Here is a 21,948-nt window from a genome sequence, read left to right on the forward strand (position 1 = left end):
CCAAAACAATTAACAAAATGGTAATAGGATCATACACATTGACAATTACTTTAAATGTAAATGGATTAAATGCACCAACCAAAAGACATGCACCAACCAATAGACTGGCTGAGTGGATACAAAAACAAGAGACCCACTTCATATGTTGTATGTTGTCTACAAGAGACCCACTTCATACCTAGGGACACTTACAGACTGAAAGTAAGGGGATGGGAGAAGGTATTTCACACAAATGGAAATCATAAGAAAGCTGGAGTAGCAATACTCATATCAGACAAAATAGACTTTAAAACAAAGACTGTTATAAGAGACAAAGAAAGACACTACATGGTGATCAAGGGTTCAATCCAAGAAGAATATACAACAATTATAAATATATATGCACCCAACATAAGAGCACCTCAATATGTAAGGCAAATACTAACAAACAGAAAGGGAGAAATCAACAGTAGCACAATAACAGTGGGGGGCTTTAATACCCTACTTTCATCAATAGATCATCCAGACAGAAAATCAATAAGGAAATGCAGGCCTTAAATGACACTTTAGATGAATTGGACATAATTGACATTTATAGAGCATTCCATCCAAAAGCAGCAGACTACCCATTTTTCTCAAGTGCACACAGTCATGTGTAGCCCACACATGACCACATGCTGGGCTACAAGATGAGCCTTGGTCAATTTAAGAAAATTGAAATAATATCAAGCATCTTTTCTAATCACAATGTTATGATATTAGAAGGAAAAAAAGAAACTACAAGGAAAAACACTCTAAGAAACACAAACATGTAGCAGCTAAACAACATGCAACTAAACAACCATTAGATAACTGAAGAAATCAAAGAAAAAATTTAAAAAGTAACTAGAGACAAATGAAAAGGAAAGCACAAAGATAAAAAACTTATGGGATGCAGCAAAAGCAGTTCTACGAGGGAAGTTTATAGCAATACAGTCTTACCTCAAGAAACAAGAAAAATCTCAAATAACCTAACCTTACACCTAATACAACTAAAGAAAGAAGAACAAACTAAACCTAAAGTTAGCTGAAGGAAAGAAAGTGTAAAGATCAGAGCAGAAATAAATGAAATAGAAACAAAGAACACAATCGCAAAGATCAATGAAACTAAAAGCTGGTTCTTTGAAAAGATAAACAAGACTGATAAATCATTAGTCAGACTCATCAAGGAAAAAAAGAGAGAGGACTCAAATCAGTAAAATTAGAAATAGAAAAGATGTTATAACTGACTCCACAGAAATACAAAGAATCATAAGACTACTATGAACAACTTATACCAATAAAATGGTATTTTTATTGGAATTACTGGAAGAAATGCACAATTACCTAGAAAGGTACACTCTCAGTAAATGAACCAGGAAGAAACAGAAAATACGAATAAACCAATCACAAGCACTGAAATTGAAACTGTGATTGAAAACCTCCCAACAAACAAAAGTCCAGGACCTAATGGCTTTACAGACGAATTTTATCAAACATTTAGAGAAGAGTTAACACCTATCCTTCTGAAACTATTCCAGAAAGTTGCAGAGGAAGGAACACTTACCATTTCATTTCATGAGGTCACCATCTGATACCAAAACCAGACAAAGATACCACAAAAAAAAAAAAAAGAAAAAAAAATTACAGGCTAATATCACTAATGAACACAGATGCAAAAATCTTCAACAAAATACTAGCAATCCATATCCAACAATACATTAAAAAGATCATACACCATGATCAAGTAGGATTCATCCCAGGGTTGCAAGGATTTTTCAACATCCACAAATCAATCAATGTGATACACCATATTCAACAAATTGAAGAATAAAAACCGTATGATCATCTCAATAGATGCAGAAAAGGCTTTTGACAAAATTCAGCACCAATTTATGAAAAATCTGTCCAGAAAGTGGGAATAGAGGGTACATACCTCAACATAATAAAGGCCATATATGAAAAACCTAGAACTAGCACCATATTCAATGGTGAAAAGCTAAAACATTCCCTCTAAAATCAGAAACAAGACAAGGATGTCCACTCTCACCATTTTTATTCAACATAGTTTTGGAAGTCCTAGCTACAGCAGAGAAGAAGTAAAGGGAATCCAAATTGGAAAATATGTTTAATTGCCACTGTTTGCAGATGACATGATACTATACATAGAAGATCCTATAAGACAGTACCATAAAATTACTAGAGTTCATCAACAAATTTGGTAAAGTTGCAGGTCACAAAATTAATACACAGAAATCAGTTGCATTTCTATACACTAACAATGAAAGATTAGAAAGAGAAATTCAAGAAGCAATTCCATTTACCATTGCATCAAAACAAATAAAATTCCTAGGAATAAGCCTACTTAAGGAGACAGAAAACCTGTACTCCAAAAACTATAAGATGCTGATGAAAGAAATCAAAGAAAACATAAACAGATGGAAAGCTACACCACGTTCATGGATTGGAAGAATCAATATTCCCAAAATGACTATACTACCTAAGGCAATCTACAGATGCAACACAATCCCTATCAAATTACCAATGGCATTTTTCACAGAACTAGAACAAAAAAAATCTCAAAATCTGTATGGAGACACAAAAGACCCCAAAGAGCCAAAGCAATTTTGAAAAAGAAAAACGGAACTGAAGGAATCAGGCTCTTGGACTTCAGACTATACTACAGAACTACAGCCATCAAAACAGTATGGTACTGGCACAAAAATAGAAATATAGATCAATGGAACAGGATAGAAAACCCAGAAATAAGTCCATGCACCTACAGTCAATCTATGACAAAGGAAGCAAGACTACACAATGTTGGAAAGACAGTCTCTTCAACAAATGGCGCTAAGAAAACTGGACAAAACAATGAAATTAGATCATTCCTTAACTGCCTGCACAAAAATAAGCTCAAAATGGATTAAAGACCTAAATGTTAGACCAGACACTATAAAACTCTCAGAGGAAAACACAGGCAGAACACTCTTTGACATAAATCACAGCAAAATCTTTTTTAATTCATCTCCCAGAATAGTGGAAATAAAAGCAAAAATAAACAAATGGGACCTACTTAGCTTGGGACTCACAAGCTTCTGCACAGCAAAGGAAACAGTAAACAAAAACACAACCCACAGATAGCGAGAAAATATTTACAAATGATGTGACTGATAAGGGATTAGTCTCCAAAATTTACAAACAGCCTATGCCACTTAATAGCATCAAAACAAACAACCCACTCAAACAATGGGCAGAAGATCTGAATAGATATTTCACTAAAGAGAACATACAGACGGCCAATAGGCACATGAAAAGATGTTCAAAATAGCTAGTTATTAGAGAAATGCAAATCAAAACTACAATGAGATATCACCTCACACCAGTCAGAACGGCTATCATCAAAAAATCTACAAGCAACAAATGCTGAAGAAGGTGTGGAGAGAAGGGAACCCTCCTGCACTGTTGGTGAGAATGTAAATTGCTACAGCCACGATGGAGAACAGTAAGTATGGAGGTTCCTTAAAAAACTTAAAATAGAGCTACCATATGACCCTGCAATCCCACTCCTGGGCATATATCAAGAGAAAAACATGGCCCCAAAAGATACATGCACCCCAGTGTTCACTGCAGCACTGTTCACAACGGTCAAAACATGGAAACAACTTAAATGTCCATTGACAAAGGAATGGATAAAGAAGATGTGGTGTATATCGAATATACAATGGAATATTACTCAGACATTAAAAAGAATGAGATAAGGCCATTTGCAACAACATGGATGGACCTAGAGACTGTCATACTGAGTGAAGTAAGTCAGACAGAGAAGGAGAAATATCATATGACATTCCTTATACGTGGAACCTAAAAAGAAAGGATACAAATGAACTTACAAAACAGAAAGAGACCCATAGACCTAGAAAACCAACTCATGGGTGCTGGGGGGAAAGGATAGTTAAGGACATTGGGAAGGTCAAGTACACACTGCTATATTTAAAATGGATAACTAACAAAAATCTATTGTACAGCACGTGTAACTCTACTCAATGTTGTGTGGCAGCCTGGATGGGAGGTGGGTTTGAGGCAGAATGTATACATGTATATGTATAGCTAAGTCCCTTCACTGGTCACCTGAAACTATCACATCATTAATTGGCTATACCCCAAAACAAAATGTTTTTGGTGTTAAAAAATAAAAGTAAAAAGCAAAAAAGAAAAGTGACAAACACGTAAACAAAAAAATTATTCCTACAATATACTATACCACAAACATGAGTATCAAAGAACATAATCTGAATTAATACCACAGTCCATAGCTTATTAGTCTATAAGCTTTTTTGTCTTAATTTAATGACAGTAGCCTTAACTTCTAATTTTTTCTCTAACTCCTTAATCAGCATCATTATTAATTTTAACAATATGAATCATGATTAACATTAATAGCCAACCAATTTCACCTACTCAAAGAATCATTAGCTTGAAACAATATTTACCATACTAATTATATTAGAAATATTCCTAAGTATAAAATTCACAGCCACAGAATTAATCTCATTTTATATTTTATTTGAAGCATCACTAATTTCAACACTTATTATCATTACCCAATGGGGTAATCAAATAGAACATCTTAAAGTAGAACCTTCTCATTTTAGACCCTCATAGGAGTTCTTCTACTCTTAGTAGCACTAGTATATATCCAAATCATCTCAGGTTTGGGACTTCCCTGGAAAGTCCAGTGGTTAAGCCTCCAAGCTTCCACTGCAAGGGGCGTAAGGGAACTAAAGATCCTGCCCAGGATTCTGCATGCTGCACTGCATGGCCAAAACAAACAAACAAAAACTGTCACAGGCTCCCTAAATTTTCTAATACTTCAGTATTGAACACAAGCAACCTCCAACTCCTGATTCAACATTTTCACATGACTAGCATGTATGATAGCCTTTACAGTAAAAAATACTCCTCTACAGCCTTCAGCTTTGATTACCTAAAGCACAGGTAGAAACCCCTGTTGCAGGATCCATAGTCCCAGCAGCTGAACCAGTAAGATTCTGAGGCTGTAGTATATTGTGAATCACAACAATTCTAAACACATTAACAGATTTCATAACATACCCCTTTTTCATACTCTCCTTAGGAGGAATAACCATAACTAGCTCAATTTGTTTACATCAAACAGACCTGAAGACACTGACTGTGTATTCTTCTGTCAGTCACACAGCACTTGTTATTGTTCAGTTCAGTTGCTCTGTCGTGTCACTCTTTGTGACCCCATGGACTGCAGCACACCAGGCTTCCCTGTCCATCACCAATTCCCAGAGCTTACTCAAACTTATGTCATGTCAGTGATGCCATCTAATCATCTCATCCTCCGTCATCCCCTCCTCCTCCTGCCTTCAATCTTTCCCAGCATCAGCAGCTTTTCCAGTGAGTCAGTTTTTCCCATCAGATGGCCAAAGTATTGGAGTTTCAGCTTCAGCATCAGCCTTCCAATGAATATTCAGGACTGATTTCCTTTAGGATTGACTAGTTGGATCTCCTTGCAGTCCAATGGACTCTCAAGAATCTTCTCCAACACCACAGTTCAAAAGCATCAATTCTTTGGTGCTCAGGTTTCTTTATAGTCCAACTCTCACATCCATACATGATTACTGGAAAATCCATAACTTTGACTAGATGGACAAAGTTGGCAAAGTAATGTCTCTGCTTTTTAATATGCTGTCTAGGTTGGTCATAGCTTTTCTTCCAAGGGGCAAGGGTCTTTTAATTTCATGGCTGCAGTCACCATCTGCAGTGATTTTGGAGTCCCCAAAACTAGTCTTTCACTGTTTCCATTGTTTCCCCATCTATTTGCCATGAAGTGATGGGACCGGATGCCATGATCTTTGTTTTTTGAATGTTGAGTTTTAAGCCAGCTTTTTCACTCTCCTCTTTCACTTAACACCTTAAAGGTTTTATAGGAGCCACAAATCTAATAACTGCCCACAACCTCACATCACCCATATTATTCTGCCTAGACAATTAAAATTACAAAAGAATTCACAGGCAAATAATAATTCTAGCATGAGGTCTACAAACATTCCTCCCATTAATACATGATGACTACTAGGAAGTTTAACAAACCTAGCTCTAACCACCAACTATCATTGAAACTGGAGAACTATTTGTGGTAGTATCATCCTTCTCATGATCAAATATCACAATTATCTTAATAGGAATTAACAGAGTACAATAATTATTGCCTTATCTTCCTACACATATTAACTGTAACACAATGAGGCAAATAAACATACCATATCAGTAATATTAAACCATCATTTGCACAAGAAAATGCCTCATAACCTCTCACATCTTACCTCTCTTACTCCTATCATTAAACCCTTGAATCGTTTTAGGGTTCTTACACTGTAAATATAGTGTAAATAAATTAAAAAACATTAGATTGTGAATCTAGTAACAGGAAACTAAACCTTCTTATTTACCAAAAAAGTATGCAAGAACTGCTAATCCATGCTACCCCATATAATAGCTTGGCTTTTTCAAACTGGATAGTAGTTATCCCATTGGTCTTTGAAACCAAAACATTGGTGCAACTACAAATAAACTAAACTTATTTACCTCTTTCACACTACATATTTATACTAACTGTATCAATTATAATAACAAACACCAACATCTACAAAAGTAATATATATCCATCATACGTAAAAACCACTATGCTTCTATCACTAGCTTAATTCCAACAATAATATTTATTCATATATGTCAAGAGATAATTATCTCAATCTGAACCCTTAAATCATCACTTAGCTTCAAATTAGACTATTTCTCAATAATATTTGTTCCAGTAGAATTATTTCTCACATGATCAGTTATAGAATTTTCAATATGATATTTAAGTACTACTTTTTCTTATCACAATACTAATTCTTGTCACTGAAAACAATCTTTCACAACTTTTCGTTGGGTGGAAAGGAGTCAGAATTATATCTTTTCTGCTTATCAGGTGATGATATGGATGAGTAGATGCAAATATAGCTGCTCTTCAAACAATTTTATATAATCACACTGGAGACATTGGATTATATCATTAGTATAATTTCTATTTCACTTAAACCCATGAGACATACAACAAATCTTGATGCTTAACCTAAATCACACAAACCTACCTCTAATAGGACTTGTGTTGGCTGCAACTGGAAAATCCGCCCTATTTGGCCTCCATTCATGACTTCCCTAAGCAACAGAAGTTCCTACTCCCATTTTAGCCCTACTCCACTGAAGCACAGTAGTTGTAGCAGGTATTTTCCTACTTATCCACTTTTACCCTTTAACAGAATAATAAATTTATCCAAACAACATTATATTTGGATAAATATCACTACATTATTTATAGCAATATGTGCTCTTATCCAAAATGACATTAAAAAACTTGTTGTCTTCTCTACTTCAAGCCAATTAGGCCTTATAATCATTAATAATCAATATTAACCCATCTTAACTAGCATATCTCCACATTTGCACACACCCCTTTTTAAAGGCCATACTGTTTATATGGTCTGGATCTATTATTCATAGCCCAAATGATGAACAAGACATTTGAAAGTTAGGAGGTTTATTTAAAGCAATACCTTGTACCACAACCCTCACTATCAGAAGTCTCTCACTGTTGGGAATACCGTTCCTCACAGGCTTCTACTCTAAAGACCTCAATTATCAACACTGCTAATATATCGTATACCAACACCTGAGCCCAAGTCTCATCACATGAAAGCTTACAGCTCTCTTACAGCTTACAGCTGTCTATAGTACCCACATTATTTTCTTTACACCATTAAGACAATTCATTAACTTTAATTAATGAAAACAACCCACTCCCAATCAATTCTATTAAACGTTTACTGGTGGGAAGTATTTTCACTGGATTCATTACTTCCAACAATATTCCCCGAACAACAATCGTACAAATAACTACACCTTATTACTCGAAACTAACGTCCCTTGCTGTGACCATCCTAGGTTTTACTCTGGCATTCGAAATCAATCTCACTACACAAAACTTGAAATTTAAATACCCTCAAATTTTTCAAATTTTCCAGCCTCTTAGGATATTTTCTCATTATTATACATCACTTCCCACCATACTTAAATTTATCAACAAGCCAGAAATCAGCATCATCCCTCCTAGATTTAGTCTGACTAGGAAGAATCCTATGAAAACTGCTTCCCTTATTCAAATAAAATTCTCTACACTAGTGTCAGACCAAAAAGACCTAATTGAAGTATATTTTCTTTCATTCCTCATTATACTCACCCTAAGCATAATCTATTTAATTACCACAAGTAACCTATGGTTTTTCCAGTAGTCACATATGGATGTGAGAGTTGGACCATAAAGAAAACTGAGTGCCAAAGAATTGATGCTTTTGAACTGTGGTGTTGGAGAAGACTCTTGAGAGTCCCTTGGACTGCAAAGAGATCAAACCAGTCAGTCCTAAAGGAAACTGGTCCTGAATATTCAATGGAAGGACTTATGCTAAAGCTCCAATACTTCGGTCACTTGATGCAAAGAGTCAACTCATTGGAAAACACCTTGATGCTGGGAAAGACTGAAGGCAGGAGAAGAAGGGGATGACAGAGGATGCGATGGTTGGATGGCATCACCAACTCGATGGACATGAGTTTGAGGAAGCTCCAGGAGTTGGTGATGGACAGGGAAGCCTGGCGTGCTGTAGTCCATGGGGTCACAAAGAATCAGACACGACTAGCAACTGAACTGAACCTTTTTAATAACCACAATACCAATAAGCAATGATACACCAGTAACAATTACCAATCAAGTATCAGAGCTGTACAACACCCCAATTCCTATGCCTCTTCATCAAAAAACTCAGAATCACCTGTATCATAAATAACCCAATCATTTCGCCCATTAAACTTAAACACAATCTCCCCTTCCTCATTGTTTAAGACACAAAATACTATTGAAAATTCTATCATCAACCTTGAAAGAAATATACCTACAACAGTCTTACTAGAGACTCAAACTTCAGAATACTTCTCAGTAGCCAGAGCTGACATGTAACCAAATACTACTAATATTTTGCCTAAATAAATAAAAATACTGTTAAACCCCGAAATGAACCACCATAATTCAACACAATCCCACAACCAATACCACCATCTACAATCAGTCTAAGGCCACATAATTAGGTGAAGGTTTTGAAGAAAACCCTGCAAAACTAACTACAAAAATAATACTTAAACACAATGTATGTTATCATTGTTCTTACATGGACTCTAACCAAAGTCAATGAAATGAAAAATCATCACTGTTAATTCAGTTGTAAGAACACTAGGGCTTTTGTGGTGGCTCAGTGGTGAAGAATCCATCTGCCAATGCAGGAGACCAGGTTCGATCCCTGGTCTGGGAAGATCCCACATGTCACAGAACAATTAAGCCTGTGCGTCACAACTCGAGTCTGTGCTCTAGAGCCCCAGAGCCGCAACTAATGAGTCCACATGTCGCAACTACTGAAGCCCGTGTGTTCTAGAGCCCTTGCTCCACAATAAAAAGCCTGCACATCACCAACTAGAGAGTAGCCCCCAACTTCCCACAACTAGGAAAAAGCCCATGCAGCAATGAAGACCCAGCACAGTCAAAAGATAATTTTAAAAAGAACATTAATGATCAACATCCAAAAATCACACTCATAAATAAAAATTATTAACAATGTAATTATTGATCTCCTAGCTCCATCAAACATTTCATCATGATGAAACCTTGGTTCCCTACTGGGCATTTGCTCAGTTCTACAAATCTTGACAGGTTTATTCCTAGCAAGACATTATACATCAGACACAATCACCACTTTTTCATCAGTAACACATGTCTGCCAAGATGTAAGCTATGGATGAGTTATCCAATATCTACATGCAAATGAAGCCTCCATATTTTTTATTTGCCTATTTACTCATGTAGGACAAGGCTTATATTACTGATCCCACACTTTTTTAGAAACATGAAACATTGAAATCAACTTATTTACAGTCATAGCTACAGCAGTTATAGGCTATGTCATACTGGAGGACAAATATCTGAAGGGCAACAGTTATTACTAATCTCCTGTCAGCAATTCCAAATATTAGCACAAGCCTCATCAAATGAACCTGAGGTGACTTTTCAGTAGATAAAGTAAATCTTACACAATTTTTCACCTTCCATTTTATTCTCCCATTTATCATCGCAGCACTAGCAGCTGTCCACTTACTATTCCTTTACAAAACAGGATCTAATAACCCCACAGGAATCTCATCTCACACAGACAAAATCCCATTTCATCCCTACCATACAATCAAAGGGGCTTCCCTTGTGGCCAGTTGGTAAAGAATCTGCCTGCCAATGCAGGAGACGTAGAAGACCCAGGTTCAATCCCTGGGTCAGGAAGATCCCCTGGAGAAGGGAATGGCAACCCATTCCAGAATTCTTGCCTGGAGAACCCCATGGACAGAGGAGTCTGGCAGGCTACAGTCCACGAGGTCGCAAAGAGCCGGACATGACTGAAGCGACTGAGCATGCACACATGCATGCAATCAAAGACATCCTAGGTGCCTCATTGCTAATTCTAATACTAATAACAGCAGTATTTTCACCAACTTACTAGGAGACCTACACAAGTACACCCCAGCAAACTCTCTCAACACACCACTTCGTATCAAACCAGAGTGATATTTTCTCTTTGCCTATGCAATTCTACAGCCAATTCCTAATAAATTAGGAGTATTGGCCCTAATCTTTTCAGTTTTAATTCTAGCATTTATCCCACTGTTTCACATATCCAAACAATGAAGTGTGATGTTTTGAACTCTCGGTCAATATGTATTTTGAGTGCTAGTAGCAGACCTGTCACTGACATGATTTGGAGGACAACCTACAGAGCACCCCTTCATTATTATCCAACAATCAGCATTCATATATTTCTTTTTAATTCTAGTACAATGCCAGTAGGGCTTCTCAGGTGGTGTTAGTGGTAAAGAATCCACTGGCAATGTAGGAGACCTGGGTTCAACTGCTGGGTCAGGAAGATCCCCTGAAGGAGGGCACAGCAACCCACTCCAGTATCCTTGACTGGAGAATTCCATGGACAGAGGAGCCTGGCTGGCTACAGTCACACAGAGTTGGACATGACTGAAGAGACTTAGCATACATGCACACACATAATGCCAGTAACTAGCATCACTGAAAATAACCTCCTAAAATGAAGAGTCTTTGTAGTATATCTATAATACTGGTCTTGTAAACCAGAAAAGGAGAATAACACATCTCCCTAAGACTCAAGGAAGAAGCTCCAGCTCCACCATCAGCACCCAAAGCTGAAATTCTATTTAAACTAGTCCCTGAAGATTTAGAGAAGGAAATGGCAACCCACTCCAGTGTTCTTGCCTGGAGAATCCCAGGGACGGGGGAGCCTGGTGGGCTGCAGTCTCTGGAGTCGCACAGAGTCAAACACGACTGAAGTGACTTAGTAGCTGAAGATTTGTTATGGGACATTTACAAGATTTACATTTGCTAAGTACCATCTCAGTGTTAAAATAATCTCTTTTTACCATAAATTACTATGTACTTCATGCATAATGTGTATTGCCACATTAATAAGTACAAATACATATTATACAGAATATACTACATGTATAATTATTTGTTATTTATCCCATAAGCATGCACATGAACCTACTGATAGTACATAATACACTATACATAAATTCATTATTTCAGTTCAGTTCAGTCGCTCAGTCATGTCCAACTCTTTGCGACCCCATTAACTGCAGCACGCCAGGCTTCCCTGTCCATCACCAACTCCCAGAGTTCACCCAAACCCATATCCATTGAGTCGGTGATGCCATCCAACCATCTCATCCTCTGTCGTCCCCTTCTCCTCCTGCCCTCAATCCTTCCCAGTATCATGCTTAAAAGTATATATGTTATATTATTATTACATGGTACATATTATTGGCTGTACATAGTACATTAAGTCAAATCAATTCTAGTCAACATATGCATCATATCCAATAGATCACAAGTTTAATCAGCAAGTCACATGAAACCATAAACCCCTCGACTGTCATCCCTCCTCTTGTTCCAGGCCGATAACCAGGGGTGGTTTCTATTAATGTCTGATCTTCATCAGATATCTGGTTCTTCAGGACCTAAAATGACCTGCCCTTTCCTCTTAAATAAGACATCTTGATGGACTAACAACTAATCAGCCATGCTCACACATAACTTTGGTTTCATGCATTTGGTATATTTTTAATTTTTAAAGGCATGCCATAAGTTGCTGTATAACACAGGGAGCCCAGCCTGGTGCTGTGATGACCCAGAAGGGTGGAATGGTGGGGGGGGCGGGGAGTGAGGCTCAAGAGGGAGGTGATACACATAAACTTATGGCTGATTTGCACTGTTGTACAGGAGAAACCAACATAATACTGTAAAGCAATTTTCCCCCAATTAAAAATAAATGAAAAAAAGAAACCATAAAGGGATGCTGTGACTCAGTTATGGCCATCTGAGGCCTTAACACAGTCAAATAAACTGAACGTTAATTGAATATTATTGAATATTATTTACCAACATCACCATAAGGTGTTACTCAGTCAATGGTTACAAAACAAGGACATTATACACATGTACGTACATGTACGGACTAAACAGGTAAATGACCTATTTAACAATCCCCCCTCACTCCCCACTAAATCTCATGCTCTACATGTCCTTAATGCCCTGTCAAACCCCCAAAACAGGGCAGAAACATATAAATACATAGAATTTAATCTATCCAACAATGTAATGTGCAAAATAAAATAGACCAACTGCTCTACAATATTGTGTTTGTTTCTATCATACATCAACATGAATCAGCCACAGACATATACATGTGTCCCCTCCCTCTTGAGTCTCCCTCCCACCTCCCACCCCTCTAGGCTGCCAGAGAGCGCTGGTTTGAGCGCCCTGCCTCATACAGCAAATTCCCACTGGCTATCTATTTTGCATATGGTAATACAAATGTTTCCCTGCTACTCCCTCCACTCGCCCCACCCTCTCCATCCCCCTCTGTCCAAAGTCTGTTCTCTACGCCCACATCTCCATAAAACTACATATACAATCATTCACACCCAATGAGAATGCCCTCTAAATCACTAAGGAGCCAGCATTAAGCACACTAATAGTAGTGGCCGTCTCGCTTAATCACACCCCCACGGAAGCCAGTAGGAACAAAAATAAAGCCATAAACAAAAGTTCAACTAAGTTATATTAACTAGGGTTGGTAAATTCCATGCCAGCCACCAAGATCATACAATTAACTCAAATTAATAGAAATTTAGTGTAAAGCATGTTAAAGAGTAATATAAAGTTAAATTTCAATTAAGCTGTAAAAAGCCATAGCTAAATAAAAATAGACTATGAAAGTGACTAGTATTTCCTGACGACATGATAACTGAGGCCCAAACTGGGATTAGATACCCCACTATGCTTGGCCCTAAATCCAAATAATTATAATAACAAAATTATTCACCAGAGTACTACTAGCAACAGCTCAAAACTCAAAGGACTTGGCTATGCCTCACATCCCTCTAGAGGAGCCTGTTCTATAATCAATAAACCCCACCAACCCGTGCTAATTCAGTCTATCTACCACTGTCTCTAGCAAACCCTAAGAAAGGAATAAAAGCATAATTATCATAAATAAAAATGTTAAGTCAAGGTATAACCTATGGGGTGGAAAGAAATGGGCTGTATTTTCTATCTCAAGAATATATTTCTCACTACATGAAAGCTTTTATGAAAACTAAAAACCAAAGAAGGATTTAGTAGTAAATTAAGAATAGAATGCTTGAGTTTCCCTGTTGGTCCAGTGGTTAAGAATCTGCCTGCCAATGCAGGGGACACTGGTTCAATCTCCGGTCCAGGAAGATCCCATATGCCTCAGGACAACTAAGACTGCGTGCCACAGCTAGTGAGCTCATGTGCCTAGGGCCTGTGCTCTGCAACGAGAGAGGAGACTGCAATGAGAAGCCCAATCTCAGCAACTAGAGAGAGCCCACACACAGCAAAGACCCAGCACAGACAAAAATAAATATTTATTTTTTAAAGAAAACAGAATGCTTAGTTGAATAAGGCCATGGAGCATACATACACCACCCATCACCTTCCCCAAGTACTGTAATAAATACTAAGTATATGAGAGGAGACAAATCAGAACAAAGTATACTGGAAAGTGTGCTCAAATAAGTCAAAACATGGCTTAAATAAAAGCATCTAGTTTACACTTAGAAGATTTCATAATTTATGAATACTTTGAACTTAGTCAAGCCAAACCCCCACAAGTTTTCCTAATATAAGCAAATTAAATAAAACATTCACTCAAAATTTAAAGTACAGGAGACAGAAATTCAAAATATCCTCTGGCACTACAGAGAAAGTACAGTAAGGGAATAATGAAAGAAACATTAAAAGTAACAAAAAGAAAAGCTTACCCCTTGTACATTTTGCACAATCATTTAACTAGCAAACATTAATAAAGAGAAGTTAAATATCCTGAAACCAGAAGAGCTACTTATGAATAGACTCATCTATGTAGCAAAATAAGATATATAAGTAGAGGTGACAAGTCTAACAAGCCTAGTGATAGTTGGTTCTCCAGGAAAAGAATTTTAGTTCAACTTTTTAAATTACCAAAAAATTAAAAATTTTAATGTATTTTTAAATGCTAATATATAAAGGTTAGATTTTAGACATTGATACAACCTTATCTAGAGGTTAAAAACACCACCACAGTTGCCTTAAATGCAGCCACCAATTAAGAAAGCATTCAAGCTCAATAACTTTATCTTAATACCAATAATAAGTAAACCGACTCCTAGCTTTATACAGGAATAATCTATTGACCAATAGGGGCAACAGTGTTAATAAGATGATGAAAGTGAAAGTTAGTCACTCAGTCGTGTCCAACTCTTTGTGACCCCATGGACTGTAGCCTGCCAGACTCCTCTGTCCATGGAATTCTCCAAGCCAGAATACTGGAGCGGGTAGTTGGTTCCCTCCCTTCTGCAGGAGATCTTCCTAACCCAGAGATGGAACCCAGGTCTCCTGCATTGCAGGCAGATTCTTTACCAGCTGAGCCATGGAAGCCCAAGAATACTGGTGTGGGTAGCCTATCCCTTCCCCAGGGGATCTTCCTGACCCAGGAATTGAACTGGGGTCTCCTGCATTACAGGTAGATTCTTCTGTTTTTAAATTAATTTTAATTGAAGGATAATTTCTTTACAATATTGTGGTGGTTTTTGCCACACATCGACATGAATCACCCATGGGTGCACATGTGTCTCCCCATCCTGAACCCCCCTCATCTCCTGCCCCATCCCATCCCTCTGGGTTGTTCCAGAGCACCGACTTTGAGTGCCCTGCTTCATGCATCGAACTTGCACTGGTCATCTATTTTACATATGGTAATATACATGTTTCAATGTTATTCTCTCAAATCATCCTACCTTCGCCTTCTCCCACATAGTCCAAAAGTCTGTTCTTTACAATTGTGTCTCTTTGGCTGCCTTGCATATAGGATTGTCATTACCGTCTTTCTAAATTCCATATACATGCATTAATGTGGGCTTCCCTGATAGCTCAGTTGGTAAAGAATCCACCTGCAATGCAGGAGACCCTGGTTTGATTCCTGGGTCAGGAAGATCCACTGGAGAAGGGATAGGCTACCCATTCCAGTATTCTTCTGCTTCCCTTGTGGCTAAGTGGGTAAAGAATCCGCCTGCAATGAGGGAGACCTGGGTCTGATCCCTGGGTTGGGAAGATCCCTGAGAGAAGGGAAAGGATACCCACTCCAGTTTTCTGGCCTGGAGAATTCCATGTACTATACAGTCCATGGGGTTGCAAAGGGTCAGACACGACTTTCACTTCATGCATTAATACACTGTATTGGTGTTTCTCTTTCTGACTTACTTCACTCTGTATAATAGGCTCCAGTTTCACCCACCTCATTAGAACTGGCTCAAATGTGTTCTTTTTTATACATGAGTAATATTCCATTGTGTATATATACCACAACTTATTTATCCATTTGTCCACCAATGGACATCTAGGTTGCTTCCATGTCCTAGCTATTGTGAATAGTGTGCACAGATGAGATACCAGAGAAGCCCTCAAAAACTTTATCTGAATACCAATAATAAGCAAATCAATCCTAGCTCTATGCTGAACTAATCTATTGACCAATAGAGGCAACAATGTTAATATGAGTAACTAGATATATTTCTTCTTACATAAACTTACATAAGCAGCTAATAATATACTGACACATGCATGCATGCTAAGTCACTTCAGTCGTGTACAACTCTTTGCAACTCTATGGACTATAGCCCACCAGGCTCCTCTGTCTGCGAGATTCTCCAGGCAAGAATACTGGAGTGGGTTGCCACGCCCTCCTCCAGGGGATCTTCCTGATGCAGAGCTCAAACTGTAGTCTCCTGTGTCTCCTGCATTGGCACATGGGTTCTTTACCACTAATGTCACCTGGGAAGCCCAATATACTGATAATTAACAGCAAATAAACACAACTCAAGATTATTCAGTAATTGTGCTATTAATCTAACACAGGCAGGCACTCAAGGAAAGATTTTTTAAAAGTAAAAGGAACACAGCAAACAAAAAAACATCACCTCTAGCACAACTAGTATTAGAGGCCCTGCCTGCCCAGTGACAACTGGTAAACAGCCATGGTGTCCTGACTGTACAGAGGTGACTGTACATGGCATATATGGTGTCCACGGTGACTGTACAGAGGTGACTGTACATGGCGTATATGGTGTCCATGGCGACTGTACAGAGGTGACTGTACATGGCGTATATGGTGTCCACGGTGACTGTACAGAGGTGACTGTACATGGCGTATATGGTGTCCATGGCGACTGTACAGAGGTGACTGTACATGGGGTATATGGTATCCATGGCGACTGTACAGAGGTGACTGTACATGGCGTATATGGTGTCCATGGTGACTGTAGAGAGGTGCCCTAATCATTTGTTCTCTAAACAAGGACTTGTATGAGTGGCCACATGAGGGTTTTACGGTTTCTTACTTTCAGTCAGTTTTCTGACCTCCACATGAACAGGCAGCAATAGCAAAATAAAACAAGACCCTTTGGAGCTTTAATTAACTAACTCCCCAGAAAACTAACTAAACCACTAAGGGATAACAAATTTTTAATATGGGTTGACATTTTTGGTTGGGGTGTCCTCAGAGAAGAAAAATATCTCCAAATGATTAAAGTCTAGACTTACGAGTACAAATATTATCCCTTATTGGTCCAAAAATTGATCAACAGAACAAGTTACCCTAGGAATAACAGTGCAATCCTATTCTAGAGTTCATATTGACAAAAGGTCTATGACCTCGATGTTGGATCAGGACACTCCAGTGGTGTAACTGCTATTAAAAATGTGTTCAATGATTAAAGTCCTACATGATCTGAGTTCAGACCAGAGCAATCAAGATTGTTTTCTATTATATAGTTCTTCCAGTGTGAAAAGACAAAGAGAAACAACGCCCATGTAAAAAAACTGCCACATATATATACACACACACACATATATAACCAATTAATGATGTAATTTAATATATACAAAATATTACCCAAGAACAGAGTTTATTAAGGTGACAGAATCCTGTAATTGTGTAAAACTTAACCCTTTATAACCAGAGGTTCAAATCCTTTCCCTAACAAATGTTTATAATTAACATCTTAATATTCATCATCTCCATTCTTTTAGCCGTGGCATTTCTTGCATTAATTTAGCCAAAAATCTTGTCAGACCATACAGCCTATTACAACCTATTGCTGATACAGTCAAATTATTAAAGAACCACTATTCATTAAGGAACCAGCTACATCTTCCATTTCTATACCAGTCCTAACTTTAACCCTAGCCCTAATCATACGAATGGCTCTGCCCATACATTATCCCCTCATTAATATAAATCTAGGGGTAATATTTATACCAGCTATGCCAAGCCTAGCTCTATATTCCATCTTATGATCCAGATGGGCTTCCAACTCAAAATATACATTAATCAGAGCCTTATGTGCAGTACACAAATTCATATGAAGTAACACTAGCAATTATTCCTCTATCAATCCTTTTAATAAATGGATCTTTAACCCTCTCAACCCTCATCACAAGAACATTTATGAATAATCTTCCTATCACGACCCCTAGCTATAATCAATCTATTTATTTCCATTCTAGCAGAAATTAACCAAGCCCGAGGCCCCTTTGACCTAACTGAAGGAGAGTCTACACTCGCATTGGGTTTCAATGTATAATATGCAGCAGGCACATTGGATATATTTTTCTTAGCAGAATATGCCCACATTATTATTATAATAAATACTCTCACAATAATCCTCTTTCTAGGATATTCCACAACCCCCACATACCAGAACTATATACAACCAACTTTATTATAAAACACTATCAACAATTTCTTTGCTATGAACTAAAGCATCCTACCCTCAATTCCCACATGATCAACTAATATATCTACTCTGAAAAAACTTCCCACCACTAACACTACCTCCCATGCATATGACACGTCTCACTACCTATTATAACATCAAGCATCACCCTCCACAAACGTAAGAAATGTATGATAGGGACTTCCCTGGTAGTCCAGTGATTAAGAATCTGCCTGCCAATGCAGGGGTCACAGGTTCAACATCTGGTCCAGGAACTAAGATCCCCCATGGCCTAGGGCAACTAAGCACATGCAGTGCAACCACTGACCCCACGCTCTCTAGAGCCCATGCTCCTCAACAAGAGAAGCCACCGCAATCAGAAGCTCAGGCACCACAATCAGAGAAAGCCCGCCCACAGCAACAGAGATCCAGTGCAGTCAAAAATAAATTTTAAAAATAAAGACAAAAAGATTCTTTAAAAAAAAATAAATAAACAGTCTGATAAAAGCTACTTTGCTAGAGTAAGTAACAGAGGTTTAAACCCTCACATGTCCAGAATCATAGAAATTGAACCGAACCGACCCTTAAAAATTCAAAATTCTTCATGTTACCATATTACACTATATTCTATAGTAACATCAGCTAAATAAGCTATCAAGTCTGTTCTCTGAAAATGTTGGTTTATATTCTTCCTGTACTAATAAATGCCATCATCTTTATCATCATCCTAACAACCATTATTCTCAGGGACCATAATTGCAATGACCAGCCCCCACTGACTACTTATCTGCATCCAATTCAGGCACTGGCTGTTTGTCCCACCATGATTTGGTGAAATCCTTATCACCCTTTAATTAGCTTAAATGTCACTTCCTTGGGGACATCATCCCTGAAACTCCCAACTAGGCTCACAGCACCCTGTGCTTATCACTATCATAACAATTATTTGTCAGCATCATTCTCCCTCCTCACTTGGCCACACCTTGTTCACAGGTGTGTCCCCAACACAGATGGGCGCACACAATTGGGTCTTGCAACAAACTAGCCTCATGTATAATGTTCTATTCCTGATCTTGGCAGGAACACTATCTAAAAGCTCCATTTCTACCTCTCAAGGACAGGATCCTGCTTTATTCATCCTTACACCCAGCACCTAACAGAGCCTGGCACTCAGTTACCCTTAGTAACTTATGTAAATCGTTCTAAGGCATTAAAAAGGAATGAAGAGAGAAGGTTCAATGTAATTTTTGCCCAGTAAGAATAGAAAAGGGAAACCATACCTTCAACAGGGCCGATTTGATTGGTCACAGCGAATCTGAGCACTTTTTCTTCATCCGAGTACAAGGCAAAGACCCGGTCGACATTCAGCTGCTGGGTGATGGGGACGGCCCAGTGTCTGGGGGCATGCCTGCACACCTGGTAAGTGATGTTCTGGTGGATGCGGTAGGACCGTGTTTGGTTGATGGCACCAGACATGAGCGAGTAGGTTCTGGTACTTGTGGAGGTCACAGCTGCAACAGACATCATTCAGTCAAACAAGAAAATTTGCAAATATTAAAAACAGAGGTTTTTGGTTTTTTTTTATGTGGGTTGAGTTTCTTGGCACAGCTTTTATGTAGTTGCTGGAGTATGTCCCCCTCAGAAGTTCCTGAGTTTAAATGGGAACATGTGAGGCCACCCCAAGAACTGGTGTAAAAGTAAAACCAAAGTGTTGAGAGCAGGAGATGTAAACCCTGCTGTCAATATTCACAAAGCATACACTATGTTATGTGCCAGCCATGCCCAGCACTTTATATGCACTGCCTCAGTTACTCCTCACAGTAGCCAGTAAGGTGGACCCTGCCATCTTGTATGGAGAGCCTTACAGAGGTTAAGGAGTAGTTAAGAAATAGTCTAAGACACAAGGCTGCTAACACAGAGTGGTAACTGGAATTCAAGTTGGCCTGACTTGACTTCCCAAGTTTTCAGCCAATCCATCCATCAGTGCACCGAAAAGAAGCTTTCCAACACCTCGCACTTAAGTCTGCGGGCTTCTGGGGAAAGGAAGTGGTGGAGGGCACCTTCTGTCTCCACTTGAGTGCAGAGTAGGGAGGCCTGAGTGCTTTCTGGCCATCAGTCACCCTGTGCCCAGGCCAGGCCTCTGCGGCCCACTGTCTTCCCTGTGCCTCTTGCCTGATTTCATCATAGAAGCAGTAAAGGCTCAATCAAAACCCTTGTGCTGCAGGACAGGAGCTGAGATCAGGGCAGCATCTTGAAAGCAGGTGGTGTCTTATAGAACACATCACACTTAACACGTCACCCATGTGAGACAGACAGAAAACGGGTTATTATTCTAGAGATGAGCAAACAGGCTCTCTGATGTAAGTGACCTTATTCCCCACATTCTTTAGACACATTATGACAAAAATTCCTATCTTCTGACTTCAAATTTAACAGTAGTTTTATAACACTGCAGCTCCAAACAAGGTTACGGAACAAGTATAAATTCCAATCATCAGTATTTTTCCATGGTCCAGAGAGGACGAGAGTTAAAAGTCATACATAATTATACCATCCCTTCCCACTCCGCAGACAAGGTTGTAACTGATTATGTTATTATTACTTGCAAGTACTGGGTAGGGATATTGATATCCTTATGTACAACACCTAGCACTTTTCTCACACTAACAAAATAACAAGAATAGTCAAACCAATATTGAACTCATTTCACGGGCCACGCACTGTTCTAAGGACATGCAATCACTCACATCATCTTCATAACTATCTTGTGAGATGTGTACCATCCCCATTTAACAGATGTGAGAACTGGCGGCAAGCACCTGAGTCTGTGTAGTGGTAGAGTTCCTTGTAGGGAGCCATGTGGGCGGAGAAGTTTGCCGGTATGTAAGGCACCTGGCCTTGAATGTTAGTCTTAATGCTCAGGTAGTTCTCTGGGTCCAGCCCCTCAGCAGTTTGAGTGATTCGAGCCCTCTCCTCTCCTGGGTAGAAAGTAACTTCCACATCATGAATAAAGGTAGCACCTGGAGAGAAAAATAAAAATTCAGCACGGGAATGAAAAGAAGCATTGCATCTTTCAGCAATAATCACCAGTGCGTACTTCCACTTCCCAATTTCTGCTGCTGTTGGAGACAGTTCCTAAGAAGATCTGATAACTAGGGTAAAGTACTATCAGTTGTTCATTTCATGAGCTCCTCAAACTTTCTGTTCAAGAGTGTGGTTCCATCCTATCCCATCTCACACTGCTTCTCTTTGTAGGAACTTGTTTTCTGTGAAAGATAAACCCCTATGAACATCCTTGACCTTTCTCTTTCTAAGGCTGCCAGACTTAGTAAAACCAAACAAAACTCCTCAGGACACGCATTTATATTTGAATTTCAGATGAATAAAAAACAGATTTTTAGCATAAGTTATGTCCCATACAATATTTGG

The 21,948-nt window shown here is 38.6% G+C and overlaps 1 protein-coding gene across 1 annotated transcript in view; it reads right to left on the reverse strand.

The window, feature by feature from the left end:
* NID2 (nidogen 2) overlaps positions 1-21,948 on the reverse strand; it is an 82,140-nt gene that overhangs the window by 30,003 nt on the left and 30,189 nt on the right. The window contains exons 7-8 of the mRNA XM_065940026.1: positions 21,339-21,539; positions 19,800-20,030 (exon numbers count right to left, since the gene is read on the reverse strand). Of these exons, the coding sequence (XP_065796098.1) occupies positions 19,800-20,030; positions 21,339-21,539 (432 nt within the window). The remainder of the gene's footprint in view (positions 1-19,799; positions 20,031-21,338; positions 21,540-21,948) is intronic.

This window comes from Muntiacus reevesi, chromosome 7, assembly GCF_963930625.1.
Source record: "Muntiacus reevesi chromosome 7, mMunRee1.1, whole genome shotgun sequence".
Classification (NCBI taxonomy): domain Eukaryota; kingdom Metazoa; phylum Chordata; class Mammalia; order Artiodactyla; family Cervidae; genus Muntiacus; species Muntiacus reevesi.